General features: G+C 43.2%; 1 protein-coding gene across 4 annotated transcripts in view; it reads left to right on the top strand.

The window, feature by feature from the left end:
- daam2 (dishevelled associated activator of morphogenesis 2) overlaps positions 1–21,938 on the top strand; it is a 698,379-nt gene that overhangs the window by 578,003 nt on the left and 98,438 nt on the right. For all 4 annotated transcript variants that reach the window (XM_072247466.1, XM_072247475.1, XM_072247485.1 and 1 more), the window contains exons 8-13: positions 1,971–2,074; positions 5,859–5,925; positions 8,153–8,270; positions 9,576–9,714; positions 12,381–12,439; positions 14,671–14,861. In XM_072247466.1, coding sequence (XP_072103567.1) covers positions 1,971–2,074; positions 5,859–5,925; positions 8,153–8,270; positions 9,576–9,714; positions 12,381–12,439; positions 14,671–14,861 — 678 coding nt within the window. The remainder of the gene's footprint in view (positions 1–1,970; positions 2,075–5,858; positions 5,926–8,152; positions 8,271–9,575; positions 9,715–12,380; positions 12,440–14,670; positions 14,862–21,938) is intronic.

The following is a 21,938-nucleotide window of genomic DNA, read 5'->3' as shown; positions in this document are numbered from 1 at the left end:
GTCACTCCCACCATCAACACACCCTCACACTGAGATTTCACCATCAACACACCCTCTCACTGAGACTCCACCATCAACACACACTCACACTGAGACTCCACCATCAACCCACCCTCTCACTGAGACTCCCACCATCAACAAACCCTCTCACTGACACTCCCACCATCAACACAACCTGTCACTGACACTCTCGCCATCAACACACCCTCTCACTGACACTCCACCATCAACACACCCTCTCACTGACACTCCCAGCATCAGCACAAACTCTCACTGAGACTTCACCATCAACACGCCCTCTCACTGACACCCCACCATCAACACACACATTCACTGACTCTCCCACCAACACACCCTCTCACTGACACTCCCACCATCAACACACACTCTCACTGACACTCCCACCATCAACACATCCTCTCACTGATACTCCACCATCAACACACCCTCTCACTGAGAGTCCACCATCAACACACACTCTCACTGAGACTCCACCATCAACACACCCTCTCACTATGACTCCCACCATTAACACACCCTCTCACTGAGACCACCATCAACACACCCTCTCACTATGACTCCCACCATTAACACACCCTCTCACTGAGACCGTCACCATCAACACACACATTCACTGATACTCCACCATCAATACATCTCTCACTGACACTCCACCATCAACACACCCTCTCAATGACACTCCCACCATCAACACACCCTCTCACTGAGACTCCACCATCAACACACCCTCTCACTGACACTCCACCATCAACACTGCCTCTCACTGGCACTCCCACCATCAACACACCCTCTTACTGAGACTCCAGCATCAACACAGCCTCTCATTGACATTTCCAACATCAACACACACATTAACTGACACTCCCACCATCAACACACACATTCACTGACTCTGCCCCATCAACTCCCTGTCACTGACACTCCACCATCAACACACACTCTCACTGACACTCCACCATCAACACACCCTCTCACTGAGACTCCACCATCAACACAGCCTCTCATTGACATTTCGAACATCAACACACACATTAACTGACACTCCCACCATCAACACACACATTCACTGACTGTCCACCATCAACACCCTCTCACTGACACTCCCACCATCAACACACCCTCGCACTGAAACTTCACCATCAACACACCGTCTCACTGACACTCCCACCATCATCACAGCCTCTCATTGACAATTCGACCATCAATCCACCCTCTCACTGACCACCACCAACACACCCTCTCACTAATACTCCGCCATCAACACACCCTCTCACTGAGACTCCACCACCAACACACTCTCCCACTTACAATCTACCATCAATACACCCTCTCACTGAGACTGCACCATCAACACACCCCCTCATTGACACTCCCACCATCAACATACCCCCTAATTGACACTCCCACAATCAACACACCCTCTCACTGACAGTCCCACCATCAACCCACCCTCTCACTGACACTCCACCATCAGTAACTCTGTTTCAGTGTATTTCTGCCTCCATCATCCTTTCACGCTCCTGTCCTCATAATACCCTCAGGTTTGCTTTAATGTCTCTTTGTTGCTGGTGCTTTCAAATAACTCACATGGAATGAACCTGGGGTCTCAATGCAGTAAATTGCTCACATATCAGCAGACACACAGTCCTTAATAGAAAAGTTGCAGAGTTTGGTTAGTGAACTGTGGAGGCAGAATCCACAATGACTGACAGACAACACACATTTGGCAATTGATCCCCTTGAACCTTGACTTTTCATGCGGAGTGCAACTGCAAGCTATGTGAAAGCCTCCTCTAACATTAGTGTTCCCAGCACGCTATCGAGGAGAAGATCACGTGCCAGAGTGTGCAGAGAGAGAGAGATTCAGACTGCGTTCGGAATTACATTGACATTACCCAGCACATAATGCAGAGGCCCAGAGTTTAATGATGCTTTTTGCTTCCTTGCAGGACAACCTGGAGTTTCGGCTACATCTGCGATATGAATTCCTCATGTTGGGAATTCAGCCAGTGATTGACAAGCTGCGAAGCCATGACAATGCAACATTAGACAGGTACCCTAACATCCACCAGCCCATGAACGCAGCCCACATCAATCAACTTTCTGTGTCCGGAATTAGGGTGGGATTTGGAAGTTGAGGTTTATGCTATTCCTTTATAATTAGAGTATTCCTCGCCAAGAAAATCTTGAAGCGCAAGAGAATGAGGATGATATAAGGTCGTGAGGAACATAGACAGAGTTCCTGGCATAGGTCTAAAGTGAGTGGGAGGAACCTGAAGAGCAATTTATTTTCACTTACCAAGTGGTCTGTATACAGAATGAGCTGCCAGAAAAAGTGGTTGAGGTAGAAAGGTAACAACATTTAAAAGGCACTTGGACAGGTACATGGATCAGAAAGACTTAATACAGGCAAAAGGATCTACCTTAGATGGCTGTTCTGTCAGATTGGACAATTTATGCCAAAGGGCCTGTTTCCAGTTTCTGTGACTCTACAACTTTAAGCTGAAGATGAGGGATTGATGGAGCAATTTGCAAGGTTGAATACAGATTGGTAAAGGGATGGGAAATTGAAGTAGCAAAACACTCGAAGTTTCATTTCGCCATGTGCTCACCTAATCAGTGGTTGTATTTCTCTAATGTAGAGGAGACCTCATTGTGAGTACCAAATGCAATACATTAAATAGGAATGTCATGGAGAGCCGAAAGACAGGCTGGGTGATCATTTTGATGAACGTCTCTATTCAGTCTGCAGCTCTGTTTCTCTCTCCACAGTTGAATCCTGATCCTTTGAGGACTTACAGCATTTTTTGTTTCTATTTCATAAAATAAGGAAATAAATCTTCAATGCAATAGGAATAGGGTGTGAGATTGGGTCAGGATTACTCCTCAGAGAGCTAGCATAGGTAATGGGACAGTTGTCCTTCTTTGCAATAATAACTCCATGATCCTGTGTTTCTATTCTCAGAAAAGTGGCAGTTGTAAAATTTTGAGGGACAGCATCTATAAAAAGTGTACCGTGCAGATAAGATGGATTGTTGCAGTCCATTCGTCAGGTTTAGGGAGTCGAAAAGCTCAAAGATCAGAGTATATTTATTATGAAAGTATGTATGCATTAAACAACCTTGAGATTTGTCTCCTTACAGGCTGCCACAAAACAAAGAAACCCAAAAGAACCCATATAAACAAACGAAGACTGTCAGACACCCAATGTGCAGAGAAAAAAATCCTGCAATCAATAAGCAAATAGCATTCTGAACTGAAGTCCTCAAAAAGAGTTCCATGGACCCTTAGTTCAGTGCAGAGCGGAGCAGCAAGCTGAACTGGCCCAACCCATACCTCAGGCCATGACACCCTAATCTTTTCAATTTGGCCCAGCAGGAAAATTGTCGGCTAAATGTTGGGTTCAGTCACCTCGATACACTCTGGGGCCTGGACCCTGCTGCCTCGATTTAGTCCGTATCTAAAAACTAGAGGGCATAGGTTTAAGGTGAGAGGGTAAATCTTAAAGGGGACCTGAAAAGCGACTTCTTCACTGAGTGTTGTGTATGTTGAATGAGCTGCCAAAGGAAGTGGTAGTGCAGATGCAGTTAGAGTGTTTCAAAGACAGTTGAAGAGGTGTATAGATGGGAAAGGTTTAGAGGGAAATGGGCCAAATGCAGACAAATAGAACTAACTCAGGAAGGCACCTTGGTCAACATGGATGAGTAGGGTTGAATGGCCTGATTCTGTGCTTTTATAACTCTGTGACTCTATGAGATTTAATGCTCACAGTCAAGATGGGTTTGGGTAGAATAACTAAGAGGAACTGTTTAAACTAGCAGGCAGTTTGTTTACACTTGTAGATAATTGGCAAAATAACAGTGGAGATGGAGAGAATTTCCCTTGCATAACGAGATGTTGCGATCTGAAGCTTGCTGCCCAAAAAGGCTACGGCAGCAAGTTCAATGTTCCAAAAGGAACTGGGTAAATATTTGAAAAGAAAAATATCTACAAATAAGGCAGGACCATGGGGACTATTTAGAGAACTCTTTCAAAAGAGCTGGCACAGGTGTGACATGCAATATAGGCTCCTTTGACTCTGAGTGATTCCTGTGCCCAAACTAAACCAAGTTCTTGAAAATCAAAAAAAAAATCTGCTGAAAATTAGAAATAAAAACAGAAAAACAAGTTAGTTTGTTTTCTTTCCTTCCCAGACGTGAGGAAGGGGCTTTGACCTGAAATATTAACCCTTTCCATTTCCACAGGTGGTCCTGACCTGCCGAGTATTTCAAGAATACTTTTCTTTTTTTAGTTCCAAACCTTGGCTGCTGCCTTAGTTCCTCAGTCACTCCCCAAATTTGTGCGGGCAACAAAAAGGGACACTGCCTGCTGTCAATTCCAATCCGCCACACTAGAATATGGAAACAGAGAAAGGGGCAAAACTCTAGCATTGGGAGACTTCGTGTTCCTCTGTATCACCCTCCAAAGGGTCATGCCCACTTATTCTCTGTTACAGCAGTGCTGTATTTGGAAATGGAAAGGGGGTTGGGTAATGGGATGATGGGGGAGCCAGTATAAGGGGGAAAAAAAGCAAGGACTTCACATTTTCAAACACTGAATTGAACAGTGTTACTGAAGTAGGAACAGGGCAAACCAGTCTTGGCTGGGGCCAAGAAGAGCGGATCTGGAAGGGATTAACCAAATGATAACTGGTAGAACTATGATCATTGCCTAATGTGGGCAGTGAACTTAAGATACAGAACATGATAACAGAGGAAGGTTTCACCCATCAATTTCCCTCCCTACATCTGCTTCCTTCTGCTCTTCTCTCCCATTATAGTTCCCATTATGTATCATCGTCCTTACTTATCAGATTCTTACACCTGTAGCCCTTGTGTTCCTACTTATTACCATCCAACATCTATATCCAACTTTCATCCTCTCCTCTCCCTATCTCGCTCCACTTGCCGTTTTTGGCATCTATCATCCTCCTCCCAACTCAATCCCACCGCCTCCAACAGCACTACTTGGCTCCATCTTCCCACGATCCTTCAGCCTACCAATAACCTACAACTGACCCCTGATTCACCCTTCTCCTCTTTATACTGGCTATCTCCCCTCTCCACTCTTATTCCTGATGCAGGGTTTCAACCTGAAACACCAACTTTCCCCTCAGGGATGCTGTCTGACCCGCTGAGTTCCTCCAGTAGGTTGTTTCAAGTTCAAGTTCAAGATTTTTGTTATTCAACCATATGCATGGCTGCCACCAAACAAATCAATGTTCCTCTGGACCAAGGTGCATAACACAGTACATATAACTCATACATAACATATGAAGTAATATTACCACACATAAAATAATAAAATATATTTCAGAAGTTTGACATTTAGCATAAAGTGCATTTAGGGCACAAGTTAAAAAGCAAACAGTATTACACTACTAGTGCTTCATAAGTGATGAGACCTGGGTTCCTGTCCCATGCTCCAAGACTGCATGAGACAAATCTGGGATAAGAATGTAACACCCGATCTCTGGCATCTGCCTGCACTATTTCTTTGTGGATCAGTATGAATTGTGGGATTATTCATTCCATCCTGTTACACAGTGTTAGTAGCTTCATCCATAACATTCTGATGATGTGTTCTGCATTTCCATAATTCCTTGCAAAGAAACATTCCGCCTTGGTTTGAAATCTGATTTTCCACTATCTCTTAAAGCAAAGCATCTATCCTGTAAGCGCTACAATCACATGCTGAGAAACAGCAAGGTATTTGAAGTCAGCAAAGTGCTGGTTGAGGTAAAGTCAGTCAGGATAGACATAAGCACTGACCATTTTGCTTGTTATCTTTGTCTTCAGGCACTTAGACTTTTTTGAGATGGTGCGAAATGAGGATGAGAGCGAACTCGCAAAGCGACTTGACATGGTAAGTGACAGTGGTCCACATGAACCTATACATCAAGAGGGACCTGGCTAAGTGGCTTAACATTATTTGTCACCATTGGATTCTATTATATATAAGGTTTTGTGTCCTGGATGAATTATTTTATGATAAATAGCTCATTACATTACTGGTACATGATGGACTTTGATGAAATGGGCAGTATTGCCACATCAAGGAGATTAGGCAGCTAACAAAGTCTGAGATGGCTGTGCTCTCAAGAAATATCATCAAACTGGACTCATTCTTCCAATTTTGGAATCATGAAGAAATAGGAGCAGGATTATGCCATTCAGCCCTATATATCTGCTCCACTTATCGATATGATCATGGCTGACTTTCTCTATCAGTACAACATTCCCAACACCCCTTCTGTCTCCAATTTTGTATCCAAGCATCTTTCTATATCATTCTTAAATACATTCAAAGACTTGCCCTCTCTGTATGCAGAGAATTCCGCATCTCAGTGTTCAGTCATACTCCACCCTGTTCCCCAGCCAGATGAAACACATTCCAGCAATTGAGCCTTGTCAGAATTAAGAATGTTTCAATGAGATACCCACACATTCTTCAGAATTCTGTCGGATATAGGGCTGGTCAAGCCAATTCCTCCTTTTCCAGCAGTCCTTACCACTTCAGGAATTGGTCTACGTAACTTGGTTGTATCCCCCTTTCCAGCAGTTGTGCCTTGAGAGGGAGATTTACACTGCACACAGTTCTCCTTTGTGTGGTCCTGGATGAGGGAAATAGTTAATCAAGCCTCAAAAGCTTGCGGGGACACAGTGTTTAAGAGAAGGTTGCTCAACCCCTCAAGACTGGTCTACTGCTTAGTTAGATTTTCACAGACTCTCTCTTAAAATTTGCCAACCTTTGGCTATACTTCTTGATGAGATTATTCCAAACTTTGCTCAGTGAACCTGCTTCATTTTCCTGGAAGTACATTTGAGGCCATGCACGTCTTGGCTGACTGTGCCCTGACTCACACCGAGAGTGGTTCAATTATCATTCCTCTGCTTTCTGGGCTATATTAACACCAAATAAAGTTGGACCCTCTTTTTAACATTCTTCTTCTTCAAAACCCTTTATCATGAAAACCAGCTTCCCCTCTACAAACTCTATCCACACTTCCAGCTGCCTCCCAAAAGCAGCCAAGATGATCAAAGACACCTCTCACTCCGAACATTGAGATTGAGATTTATTTACATTGAACCATACAGTGAAATGTGTCGTTTGCATTAACAACCAACACAACCTAGGGATGTGTCGTCACAAATTCTGGCACCAACAAAGCATGCGCACAATGCTCAGCAGAAAACACAGAAGACAGCAAGCAACAAAGCAACAAAAGCAAAACAAGTCTCTTTTCTCCCTCTCACCTACACACACACAGTCCTCCAGCTCCAGGACAATCCTCCAGTCTTCAGCCTCGGTGTTGTTCCCTGGGCCAGCTGATGATGGAACTGGAACTGCTCTCTCCCCACCCTACTTCCTTCTGGCTGAAGATACGAAAGCTTGAACACACCCACTCACAGCCTCAAGGGCAGCCTCTAACCCACTGTAAAAAGACTATCAAACAGACCTGTTATACAATACAACAGGTCATCACAATCTACCATGTTATGGCCTGGCACCTTATCGTCTGCCTGCACTGCACTTTCTCTGTAACTGTAACAATAGGTTCTGCATTCTGTTATTGCTTCTGCCTTTGTGCTACCTCAGAGTACTGATGTGATGAAATGATCGGCTTGCTTGGCACGCAAAACAAAATTTTTTATTTTACCTCAGTACACTTGACAATCATAAACCAATTACCAATTACTTTGCTCTCACCACCTCTATAATCCTCTCTAAGCACAAAACTTTGAGACCTTGTGTTGCTGCAATTCTGGCCTCTTGACTGCCAGCTTTAATCGCTTGGTCTTTGGCAGCCATATCATCAGTTACCAAAACCCCAAGCTTTGAAATTCCCTCTTTAACCTTTCCTCCTCCTAAAACTGAATATTTGGTCACCTGCCCATTCACGCCTTGGTTAACAGCTTTGGTTAATGACATGTGAGGTACCTTGGAAGGGTTTGGGATGCTTAAAATGGCCATATACATAGATGCACATTGTTGTTAGCATGCTTGATGTCTTCCTTCTGTGAGCTGATGTGTCAAATGACAGTCCATTCTTGTAAAACCATGAGATGTAACTTATTCCTTCTGCGTTCAGGTGCACATTGACACCAGGAGCACCAGTCAGATGTTTGATGTGATTCGAAAGAAGCTGAGTCACACAGATGCCTACCCTCATTTGGTTTCTGTACTTCAGCATTGTCTTCAAATGCCCTGTAAGTGGAGTTCATTTTTTCTGTTTTTGTATTCCCTTGAATGACTTCTTGAATCCTGAACTTCCTGCATTCCAGATATCAGATACCCATGTGTAGAGAAGTTTTCCTCACAGATTCTATGTAAAATAACTTCTTTTCACTTTCTACCTATGCTCTCTTGCTTTTAATAGCTCTTGATATTTGACATGGATTTGGTGAGCCAAAGGATTGTAGCTCTGCTCGACAAAAGAGTACATACTGAAGCAGGCCAATTGTTGAATATGAACCTCTTTAGGATGGTCTGAAAAACACAACATAGATGCAAGCCCATCTTTCACATCATTTAGTCCTTTTACATCCCAGAGTTTATTAAGTTCTCAGTCCACCAACTTAATGGAATCTGCGTTGAGAAGGGACTGAAATTTGGGCAGTGATCCTTGCACCTTCACAAGGCAGAGCCAGTTTTAATAAATGATTAGAGCCATAGGGTTATACAATACAGAAGCAGGCCCTTCAGCCCAACCCATCTGTGCTGACCATTGCTTACCCAGTTTACGTGCATTTGATCCATATCCCTCTAGACCAGGGGTTCGCAACCCTTTTTATGCCATGGACCCTGCCATTAACCAAGAGGTCTGTAGACCCCAGGCTGGGAACCCCTACTCTAAATATTTTCTATCCACGTACTTGTCCAAGTGTCTTTTTAATATTGTAATTGTGTCCACCTCTACCACGTCCTTTGGCTGCCTATTCGGCATAGCTAGCACCATCACCTTTCCTTGAAATCTTTACCTCTCACCTTATATCTTTGCCCTCTAGTTTTAGACTCCCTACCATGGGAAAAAAAAAGACTGAACCATTCACCTTATCTATGCCTGTCCTGATTTTATGTGCGGTAATCAGACTCCTATGCTCCAGGGAAAAACAATCCGCAGGATATCCTAATAACTTAAGCCCTCCAGCCCCAGTAACAACTTCATCAATATTTTCTGCACCCTTTCTACAAGTAGAAGAATCTCAGAGGAGAGGACAAAGTTACAAGATTAGAAAGTGAGGTGGGTAGGAATTTCTCCACATGGATGGTGGTGAATCTCTGTAATTCTCTATCCCAGAAGGTTGCGGAGGTTAGATATAGTTGGGAATATGTAAAGAGGAGTCGATATATTTTTGAAACAACAATGAATTGAGGGCAGTGTGGAACTGGTGCAAAAGATGAGTTTGAGGCCTTGGGCAGATCAGTGTCGATCATACTGAATGGCAGGGCAGGTAGGAGGGACCAGGCGTGTTCTTATGTTCTTGACTGTTAATTCCTGACATGTCCTACAGGGAAGAGGAACGGAACCAATTGCCAGCACTGGCAGCTCCTCGACAGGATACTACAACAGATAGTGCTGCAGGACGAGAAGGGGGAAGATCCTGATGTAGCACCGCTGGAGAACTTCAATGTGAAGAACATCATTCGGATGTGAGTGTTGCTTGAAGCTGGCGAGTGAGACTTCATGCGTGTGTGTAGTACTCACTTAAAGGACTTCCTACACATGTGTGGTATCCACTTAAAGGAATTATCATTGACGGGTAGATGGGGATTGGGGGGGAGGGGTGGGTGGACGACGCAGTATTGAACTTCAACCCTAGATTACCTTGACTTATTTTGGTTCTTGTCCCTGGAACTTTGAAAACTGAAAATTCGCATCCTTCCTTTCAAATCTTTCCTTGAACTCATATCTCCACAATGCAGTCATCTACCTTAGTCCTACAAATCTAATAACTCCTCTAATTCCAGCCTTGTTGACATCCCATTGAATTTAATTGCTGTATCATTGGCAGCCATGCCTTTAGCATGAGGGGGTTGGAGCCGCCAAGGAGTTTCCTCCCTGGTCCTGTTCACCTCTCCCCTCCCTTAAAATTCATGTCCATGACCAATCCCTTGGTTAGTTGGCCTAATATCTTCTTCTTTGCCCTCACTAGGAATGAAGTTTGCAGGCGTGTACTGGCAGACTATCAGAACCCCTGGTAGAGTGGAGCACCTGGCAAAGCAATTATGTTTATAAGATATTTAGAGAAGAACATAGATAGGAATTGTTTAGAGAGAGATGGGCCAAACACAGACAAATAGGAATAGCTCAAGTTGAGAACTTGGTCCGCATGGATGAGTTGGGCTGAATGGCCTGTTTTCATGCTGTCTAGCACTATTATTCTACAATGACCTCATGTCAAATGCTTTGGGATGCTTCATGACCTCCTTGGTGCAATACTATTGTTCTCAGTGTAACAGTCTTTTTTGTACACCTAACCTGGACCTGAGTGGAACTGGCTGCTTCTTCTTGATCGATGGGCAGCTCAGTGGTTCAACTAGTCGAGCTGTCACCTCACAGTTCCAGACACCCAGCTTCACTCCTCACCTGCAACATTGGCTGTGCATTCTCCCTCTGACAACATGGTTTTGCTCTGGGGGCTCCCATTTCTGTCCACATCCTAAAATTGTGCTGGTTGGTGGGTTACTGGCCACTGCAAGTTGCCCTAACATGTGTGTGAGAGGTAGAACCTGAGGGTGTTGTTGGGAATGAAGAAAGGATAAAAGATTAGGATCAATGTAGGATTAGTGTAAATCATTGGCATGGGCTTGGTGCTGTATGACTGTGACAGAGACATTACCGTGCCCAGGCTGATGAAGGTACAGAACAATGGTCCCTCCTCTTCCCCATAATTCCCTGCCCCCTCCACTGCCATTGTCCAGGGGGTGATTAATTAGTGAGCACCATTTCAGAGAAAAGACAGAAAGTGAACCAACCTATTAAAAAGTAATCTCCTCACTGCCATTCCATTTTCTGTAGGCATTGGTGAAGTGTCTGTTGCTCTCACATGGCTGTCATCTATTGGCCTACTGGTTACACTCAAATAAGTTGGAAGGTTATGGGTTGAAGTTTCAACCTGGAGACATGCATACAGAAATTTTGGCCAATGTTCTATTGTGTCCTTGAGGGAGGGTTTCATCGTTATCATTTGGATAAAATGTCATCATTTCAAAAGAAAGCAAGACTTATGTCTGTGGTATCCTAGCCAGTAACTATCTTTCAACCATTCCAAATACAATGATCTGGTTGTTATCACATTGTGGGTCTCGCTGTGTAAAGATTGATGACTGATGACCAGAATGCATATGTGTCCACTCCTTTGAAGAATGGTACATAGTCGAAAAGTAAAACAGCATTGAAACAGGCCCTTTACCCCAATGTCCATGCTGACCAAGATTTCCAGTAAAGCTGGTCCCACTTGCTTGCATTTGGACCATATTCCTCTAAAGTTTTCCTATCCATGTGCTTACCTAAATGCCTTTTAAATGTTGTTAATGTACCTGCATCAAGCATGTTCTCTGCAAACTCATTCCACATGCCCACCATCCTCTGTGTGAAGAATTTACCCTTTAAGTCCCTTTTAAATCTTTCCCTTCTCACCTTAAATTTAAACCATCTAGGTTTTAGTTCCTCCTCCTGGAAAACAGACTGGGTGAATTCACCTATCTATGCCCTCATGAATTGATACATCTCTATATTCAGTCTCCAATGCTCCAAAGAATAAAGTCCAAGCCTATATCTCCCTGTAGCTCATATCCTTGAGTCTTAGCAACATTCTCAAAAGAACCTCTTTGTCCACTTTCAGGCTAAATGACATCTTTCCTACAACAAGGTATCTAAAACTGTGGACAGTCCTCTAGGTGTGGCCATTACCAACCGTGCACCATGTAATTAGCTTTAGAAAATGTTAGAATATTCGAAGAACTGTACTAGATGGTCATCATGGACATGGTTAGCCAAAGAGCCTGGTTCCATTCTATGATTCTCAAAGAGAAATAAGAAACTGTAAGGTTTTGTTCCTTTTGAGTATTCCATCCTAAAAGCAGTACTTGACTTCCAGCAATATCAATTGATCGCATTTCCAGTGAGGTAGCATATTTCATCAATATCATGGGTGTTCCAACCCAGTGGAACCCAATGAAATATTTTTCATTCATCTCTATATCTTGTTCATTTCCTCAGTTTGCATGGGCAAGGGTTTTACTGCAGGGTATGGGAGAACTCTGATTTATTTACTGAGCAACCTAATGGATGTGCAACCTTTCAACTTCTTCAGGTTGGTGAACGAGAATGAAGTGAAACAGTGGAAAGATCAAGCGGAGAAGTTCAGGAAAGGTAGGGAACCTTGCTGAGAAAGCATTCCATGCAATCCTTATATTCCATGTGATGGTGGTTGGGCCTGACCTGAGATTTCCTGACCATCTTACTTCTAATCACTTCACAAGTTGATTCCCTCAAAACCACCCCCCCCCCATAGAATATGGAGAAAAGAACAACAACATCTTTCACCAAATTTGTGAGCAGTTCTCGATGACTGAACTCCAGTCAGTCCAATTTAGGAGTCCTTAAGTTTTTGCTCCTGCAATCAACCTCTGAATTGAGGTAAGTCAGGGAGGCATCCTTTCACAGAAGAAATATGTACCCTATTTTTAGGTGACTTCCAGCATTGCTAGAACATGGAACATAGAGTAATACAACACAGGAACTGGCCCTTTCGCCTATAATGTCTGTGCTGATGCTAATTTAAACTAATCCCAATGTGCCATCACATGGAATATATATCCCTCCAGGTATCTGTCTAAATGCCTCTTAAATATTATTATTGTATATGCCTACACCTTCTTTCCTGGCAGTGTGTTTATATGTACAATAGTTAACTTCCCACATCCCCTGGAAATGTTCTACCTCCCAAAATCTATGCCCTCTAGTATTTGACTTGTCCACCTTAGGAACAAGACTCTGATTTCCTACCTGTACCTCCCACAGTGTGCCTAGCCTCTGATGCTCCAGAGAATACAATCCAAGTTTGTTCAACCTCTCCTTGTAGCTAATACTGTCAAATCTAGGTAGCATTCTGGTGAAACTCTGCTGCCTTCATACTGACCTTATAGAGTTGGTATTTTCTCCGGTGTGTGCATGGAATGTGCTGCCAGGGCTGATGGTGGAGACTGATATGATAGAGGTGTTTAAGAAGCGCAGGATAATGTAGGAAATGGAATGATATTCACCCTGTACAAGCAGAAAGGATTAGTTTAATTAGGCATAATTGGCTTAATTAATTCAGCACAACATCAAGAACCAAAAGGCTAGATCCTGTGGTGTGTTATAGTGTTCTGTATCAACATTGTACGTTGCCTCAGAGCAGGTAATTTAACACAATAAATGCAAAGTATATGAAGAGTTGATCTTCACACCATATTTGAGACACCAATAATAACATCATATCCTTGGAGGCTCCAGCCCAATTCAGATGAGATACCATTCTTTCATCGTTATACATTTGTGAGATGTCACCATTACATGATGGTTAAATGCTAGTATGAATTGCCTACTCCTAATAGCCCTAGAGAAAATGGTGGTGAGCCCCTTCTTTGAACCCCGGTGCCTTTCTAGTGAAGGTCTTGCACAGTACCACTGTGGAGAGAATCCTGTAGTATCGACCCAGTGATGTTGAAGGGCTGATAATGCATTTCCAGGATGATGTGTAACTTGGAGGGAAACATAGGGGATGAGTCTGCTACCTTTGCCCTCCTTAGACAGACATTATGGGTTTATATAAGTAAGCGTTGGAATTAAGGATCAGGCGAATTCAGTAAATGACTCATGATTCGTACTACTCTTCCAGAGTGTGAGAGGTTCCCAGTATTGGCCACACATTTTATTTCCACATCCCATTCCCATTCTGATATGTCTATCCATGGCCTCCTCTAATGTAAAGATGAAGCCATGCTCAGGTTGGAGGAACAAACACCTTATATTCCGTCTGGGTGGCCTCCAACCTGATGGCATGAACATTGACTTCTCTAACTTCCACTAATGCCCCACCTCCCCCTCGTACCCCATCCGTTATTTATTTATATACACACATTCTTTCTCTCTCTCTCCTTTTTCTCCCTCTGTCCCTCTGACTATACCCCTCGCCCATCCTCTGGTTTCTGCCCCCTCCCCCTTTTCTTTCTCCCTAGGCCTCCCGTCCCATGATCCTCTCATATCCCCTTTGCCAATCACCTGTCCAGCTCTTGGCTCCATCCCTCCCCCTCCTGTCTTCTCCTGTCATTTTGGATCTCCTCCTCCCCCTCCCACTTTCAAATCTCTTACTAGCTCTTCTTTCAGTTAGTCCTGACAAAGGGTCTTGGCCTGAAACGTCGACTGTACCTCTTCCTAGAGAGGCTGCCTGGCCTGCTGCATTCACCAGCAACTTTTATGTGTATTTGCCATCCAGTGTTTTTATTGGTTCCTCCATTGTTCATCTTACAGATTGTGGAATAAAGGCTTGAAGAGGCTTTCTCCTGAGGTGTGTCTTGTCCTCCTGTGTGGGTGTGTGATTTTGGAATTCTTTTTCTCAGATCACATAGAACTATTAGCCAGATTGGAAAAGAAGGAGAGAGAGTGTGAGACCAAAACCCAGGAGAAGGACGAAATGATGAAGACCCTCAATAAGATGAAAGACAAGCTACAGAAAGAGTCAATGGAGTTGCGACAGGCGAGGGATCAAGTGATGGAACTCAGTGCACGTCTGAATGACCTTGCTGACTCGGTAAGGACAGCACGTCCCCCTCCTTTACCTCTTCCATCATCACCTCTGTCAAAGGGGAGAAACTTTGCCTGGTGGGAAGAGCATTTCCCTGTGTAACTCCATTGCAAAGTGTCATTTCAAGCTGCCTTCTGGAGATGTTTTAAGTTGCTCTTTATGAAACAATTTACACCATGCAGCCAATTTTTAGCGTCACTGTTGTTGCAGCAAAACAAATGTGCCTGGACTATTTACACAGCAAGCTCCCATAATCTGCTCATCAGGTACTGCTGAAGGTACTTTTGCTCACTTTAACCATGCTGGCCATCAAGCATCAATAGGCTAAGGAACAAGTGCTGGTAAATCCCATTACTATGGCTTGGACTTCAATGGTCGCCATGAACATAGTGAGCCAGAGAGTCTGTTTCTGTGATGTATTACACAGGCGTATAATACATGTGACGTGTTAGCCTGTTCGTACTAACGCCTAAACAAATCCTGTTTTATTCTCTCCACAGTTCCATCAACCCTGCCCAAATTCTACCTCTCACCCATATATTTGGGATAATTTACTATGACCAATTAACCAACCCATCCACGTCTTTGGAATAGGAAAGAAAGCCTTAGTGTCCAGAGGAAGCCCACATGGTTAACAAGGGGGGTGTGCAAACTCCACGCAGACAGCACCTCACTGGCTTGGGTCTTTGAAGCTTACAAATGTGCAATCTATGGCTCTAGATCCTTGTCAACCATGATCTCTCTTAACTCAGCCCAAAAACCTTCTTACTGGACATAGGGTGTGTTGTATTATCAGCAATATTCTCCCAGTGCTTGAGCATAAGACTTAAATAGGACCAGAATTAGGCGAATCAGCCCATCGGGTCTGCTCTGCCATTCAATCATGGCTGAGTTTTTTTTCTCTCAACTCCATTCTCCACCTTCTTCCTATAACCCTTAACTTTCTTACCAATCAAGAACCTATCAATCTCATTTTTAAATGGACTGAGTGACTTGGTCTCCTCAGCCCTCTACAGCAATGAATTCCACAGATTCACCACCCTGTGGCTGAGGAGATTCCTCCTCACCTCTTTTCTAAAGAGATTCCCCTTTATTCTGAAGCTGTGCCCTCAGTTCATAGACTCTCCTTGAATGGAAATTCCTTTCCATATCCACTATCTTTCCGTAGCCATTATGTTTCAGTGGCATTCCTCCCACTCATCCTTTTTCTGTCCTTAACTCCATTAATTACAGACACAGAGACATCAAATGCTCCTCATAAGTTTAGCTTTTCATTCTCTGGATCAATCTTGTGAATATCCTCTGGATCCTCTCCAGTGCCAGTGCATTTTTACTTCGGGCTCAGATTGTTCACTGTATTCCAGATGTTTTAGTTCCAGTGTTGGTAGATGGACTGGGTGTTATTAAATCCATGTTATTCAAAGTAAGGCAAAGGTTTCTACAGGAATCATTGCCCCATGACCAAAACTTTCAAAGAAATTAAGAACTGCTATCTTCTGCATCATTACAAGAGGCTCTGCCTTGTGTATTGGTGCCTTTTAAAGCATCAAGTTCCCCAGATGACATTTTTATGTAACACACCATGACTGTCAATTTTTTTTTAAATTCAGTGTCAGATTTATTTTTGTTTGGGAAAACTAATTATATATATTTTCAGATGTCCTGTGATCCTGATGGAAAACAGAACAGCCATGTGTTCTCAAAGTTGAGGAGGAATTTGATTAGTTTGACAAAGCGTAATGCTAACTGAGGAATTTCCCTGCCAGGACCTCTCTGAAAAATGAGGCAGTCAGAAAGAATTACCTTTAACATAAACAAACATCAAAATGTAGTGGTCGAGGCGATTGCATAAAATGGGAGTCTTGACAAGTATCAAAGGGAGGAAGGAATCAAAGGGTGAGATGAAATGGAGTGGGGGAAGGTGGATCTTAAACAACAGCACTTTCCAGCTTGTCTCTCCTGAATCTGAATTCCTTTATTTTATTCCATCTAAAAAGCAACCAGGTTCTCCCGCCTCGGGTTGGTTCTTTGTGGGCTTGGTTTGGTGGGTTTTCGAGGCCTCAGTGGTAATAATCCGTGAGCGTGGTTAGTTGCTATTGCCTAGATTTTTCGTTGCCTGATCTGCTGGTCACTCATCATCTGTTTTGGCATCCATCCCTCCCTCTTTCATGGTGAATTTTACCCAGATGTAACTCCGTCTCAGGCAGGGCCAACTTGAGTCTTAATGGCCTGAAGTGATAGCCCAATTTAATTCTTGAACCTTTGAAGGGGTGTCTGCCCTATTGAGTTTGTACCCTTTCATATGTGATTGTAAAGTCAATGGGCTGATAAAGTGAGATCCCATGCTTAAGGTGGCAAGACCATTTCTTCTTGTTTCCTCCCCCAGTTCCTCCCCAAACAAAAGAGCAGGAAAAAGTTCTCAGGAAATAAGGAACTAAAATTCTGTTCTTCCTTTTCTTACCACGATATATCAAAAGACCATGGGGACCATATTTAGATGATCTGTTTATTGACGTGGCATGTGTATTCTTGCTTGTGCATCTAGCCCGAACTTTGGTTGTAGAAGAGATTGAAATTCACCTGCGAGTACTCAGTTTGCTTGTGGCTGATCAGTGGGAATCTTGTTTGGAACAGCCTGGGAAGATTGCTGGTGTGCTAGAGGCAGAACTCCTGTGAGACAGTGGCTGAGACATGTTGTCCTGTTAAAACAGAAATGAGCTTCACTGTATATCAGCCTCTCTGCAAAGCTGACCCATGAGCTCTCAACACCAACATTGGAGATGTTCATGCTGAAGTTCTCCACATTCCTGCAGCTTAAGGAAGAAAAAATTCCTGGACCTTGGGTACAAGTGGTTCATGGACCTGGGATTAGGAGGGCTGATGATGGAAGTGAAATGGCCACGTACTATTTGAGAGTCGAGCCTTGAATTATGGCTTATGGTGTATTGAATCTAGCTGTGTGACAGGATTTCAGTGATGGTCCAAGCGCTGAGGGAGAGAGACAGGTCAGGAATGAACAGTTCACTGAGCTTTGATAAAAAATGAACAGAACAAAAAGAAAGTATTAAAGCTAGGCAAAAAGGTTCACTAACTATCAGACTAACTGAAAACTAACGTAACACCTGTGTAGCACCAGTCCTATCATGTGTGACTAGTCATCGCACTCTCTAGAGAAAATCAAATTACACTAGGTGCTAATAGGCCATCAGAAGAATCCAGGTATCTGAAGGAGACAGTGAATAGAAACCACATGCTTCAGGAAATAAGGTATTGTTTATAAGGGGAAAAAAAACAATATGAACAAAATATTTACTATTTACATAAGCAAGAACTATTCAAAATTAAAACATTCTGTTTAGGTTCCAAATCTTAGATATCAAACCACAACAAGTTCCTTTTTAATTAGAATTAGTGATATTTATTAGAATAACATTTGTTATTTCAATTTCTCTAATTAATTAAATCTAGTGTTATTCCCTATTTAAAAGTTTACAGACTAAACTTTCCTTTTTACTTATCCCTAATTAGTTAGAAAACCAAATATAATACCTGTTCTCAAGTATTATAGTTAACTTCAGTTTCAGTTCCAGTCAGTATATCTACAAGTTTAAATTCAAATTCAAAAATTATATATGCATAGTTTAACTCCTTTCACGACAATTCTGCAACATCACAGCTCTTAAACAAAGTAAATCTCATTTAGTAACTTATCAAACTCTTTGCAAAAAAAAATCAGTTCTTGCAGAAAATCAAATTCGGATTCTTTGAATGAAAATAAACATCCAACTGCATTTTAAATCCTCTGCATCATCACACATTTCATTCCCATGCTGGTTCTTCATCTTGATTGGCTCGCCATCTTGTTCATGGAATGAAATAATTGATCATCCACAGAAAGTCAATTCACAAAACTTGTACAAAACTTGACCCAATGCCTTGGTATGATTTTGGAGAACTAATTCCCAACTACACGGTAGGGATTTTGGACACTGGTGTCTGCCGATATTGTCTCGTTAAAGCTGCTGCATGTCATAGCTGTAGCTTCAACAAATCTTTTATTGCTATTGTCTCCCCTCCAGGGGTTTCACCCTGAGGGTTTCAAGTTATTAGGGTAAAGATGCTCACTACTAATTCCACTCTTAACAGTTCATGCCTTCAGCTTCTAAGTATTGCTGTATTTCTCTCCTTGTCCATCCTGTGACCAGCCCACTCCCCTGCATAGTCTTTTTTCAAATTCTTTTTTTTTAAATCAGTTTTCATCCCTCCGCCAGTAGGACTTTCTAGCATTACAATTTTGGATTTCATTAACCTGGGTTACACTAACACCATCACTGCTTCTCAAATGCAGTAACCTAGAACGAAATTAATACTGCTCCTTTCACAGTATCTATCGAAATCACTAAGCTTCTTTCCTGGAACTTGGTCTAAAGTAGGCAGGGAGTGTTCTCATCACTGTACTTTGATAAGGTCTTGACAAGAGTAAGGCAATAGAAAGACAGTTAAATACAATTGCAAAGCAACCCTCATTGGCTGGAATGTGTACATTATCATGTGTGTGATTACCATCTTCTTTCAATTGCCCCCATGCAAGAGCACCCAGCTTCCACTGCGGTGTCCACTGTTGTGACACTGTGGGATATTCCGCAGTGATTCTGGTCCACTGGAAGGTTGTGTGGAGGATTTGGTGTGACTATGTACCTTGTCCCTCAGTGCAGGGCACCTCAGAGCTTCACAGTAAGTTTACAATAGAGCATTGGATCAATGCCACCGATATCTTGAGTGAGATCCTGCAGATATCAAGATGACTACTTACTACATTGGACAATAAAGAAGAATATTGGTGCCATTTACATTTTCTACCTCTTCTTACATCTTGAAACTTATTTTGGGAAAACATTTTCTCCCCACTATTGTAGCTTTGAGGGGGTGACCTTAATATATTTAAGACAGAGTAGATGTGGAAATGATGTTTCCCATGGTGGGAGAGTCTAGGACAAGAGGGCACAGCCTCAGGATAGAGGGGTGCCCTTTCAAAACAGAGATGTAGAGAAATTTCTTTAGCCAAAGGTTGGTGAATTTGTGGAATTGTTGCCACATGCAGCTGTAGAGGCCAGGTCATTGGGTGTATTGAAGGCAGAGATTGATAGGTTCTTGATTGAACATGGCATCAAAGGTTATGGGAAGAAGGCCGGGAACTGGGCCTGAGGAGGAGGAAGCAAAAAGGATCAGCTATGATTGAATGGTGGAGCAGACTCGACGGGCCAGATGGCCTAATTCTGATCCTATGTCTTATGGTCTTATGGTCTATTTCTTTCTCTCTTTAATACACCACAATGAATGCTCATATTTCTGGGGCTGCTGTTGATGCAGAATTCCCTGGAAATATTTCACTCTGAAACTTACCAGCGTATGGACCGTAGCAGTTCCATGCTCACTGTCATACAGCCTGTGGCCGCTGTGTCAACACTCCTGCCACCTGGTTAGATTTGTACCTGTGGAGAAGCTGATATACCAGCAGTGTTGTGTTGGGATCTTTATCTTTGTTCAAAATGATTCACCATTCCAAAGCCCTTCAGAAGCACAGTCAAATTCTGTCCTCCTGATGTAGCCACATCCATATGGAACATCGAAAGAGGCCCTTTGACCCCAATTCCTGAGCTGACTGTGAGGCAAGTTTTAAACAAACCTTAACTGCCTGTTCATGGCCTATATCCCTTCATTCCCTGCCTGTTCATGTGCCTGATAAACACCTCTGAAACACTGCAATCATATCAACTTCCACTATATTCCCTGGGAGCCCATTCCAGGTACCTATCACTCTCTGTGTAAACACGAGGAAATTCTCTGTTTAAAATACCTGCCTCACACATCTCCTTTGAACTTTCTGCTTCTCACCTTAAAGTGATGTCTTCTAGTGTTTGCCATTTCTACCTTTGGAAATGTCTCTGGCTATCTACCCTTTAAAGGCCTGTCATCATTTTGTAAACTTTCATCAGGTCATTTCTCACACTCCAGTGCTCCTGAGTCACTGGAGAAGGTAATCGATCCAAGAGAGATGTGTATCGGTTCACATTCATCTCTCCAGTGAAAGCGCTGGGTTCCAGAGTAAGTCACCTAGTCTCAGCTTTCATTGGTTCCATTGAGATCATTTTGAAGCACAAAGGAAGGAATTTCTCAGGGCAGCCTGCAGCTCATCCTGCATACCAGTGTGGCTGTGGAAAGCAGGTGTAAGATCGTCCCATGAACCCATTCCATCCTCTGTCCTCCTTCCTCAGCCTCCCAGCAGGAGTTTGAGAATCCAGTGCAAATGCCAAGTGCAGGCTCTGGCCAGGTTGCAACAACCCCACCAGGCCAAGGTACACATTCGACATTTGTGACAGGAGAAGTCACTGGTCCAGGGTCAGACTGTTGCACCTCTAGCAGGTTGACCAATGACACATCCAGAGTTTTTTTAGGACTCAGTGTTGTCTGCAGGCGGCGCTATTCCCTTCTGCCGAAAGACCACCAGTGGGCTTCTGTGAATGAGGCATGTGGAATGGGACAGAACGAGATCATTTGGCTTATTATATCCATACTGATAGAGGAAAGGGAACATCACAACCTAATTCCACCTTCCAGCCCTGTTTGTATGCCTTCAGATCGTTCAGTGCTAATCCAGACTACTCTGTTTTTCAAAGTGATGAGGGTTTCTGCCCTCACCATTCTTTGAGACTGTGAGTTCAAGAATGCCCGTCGTAGAGCTGCTGCCAGTGACCCAGCCTCCGTCATGACCTGAATCCCGAAGATATGCAAGTTGGTTTGTATCAGGAAATATTGGGGGGCGGGGGGTTCAGTTGATGGGAAAGAGGGGAGAATAAAGTGGGAATCAGTGCAAATTGGCATAAATTGATGCTTGAATGCTCAGTACACACCTGATGGGCCGAAGGACCTGGTCCTTTGCTGCATGGCTCTGACTGTAAAATACCATTTCTCAATTCCCAATATGTAAAGCACCCTGAAGAAACAGATACACCAGTTTCATCCCATTAATCTGAGGGGACTGTATAAATGGCCATCATCCTGACTGCTCCTGATTAGAGGTTT

The sequence above is a fragment of the Mobula birostris genome, chromosome 2 (assembly GCF_030028105.1).
Source record: "Mobula birostris isolate sMobBir1 chromosome 2, sMobBir1.hap1, whole genome shotgun sequence".
NCBI lineage: Eukaryota > Metazoa > Chordata > Chondrichthyes > Myliobatiformes > Myliobatidae > Mobula > Mobula birostris.
The sequence above is the reverse complement of the archived record's forward strand: the minus strand, read 5'-3'. Positions and strand labels throughout refer to the sequence as shown.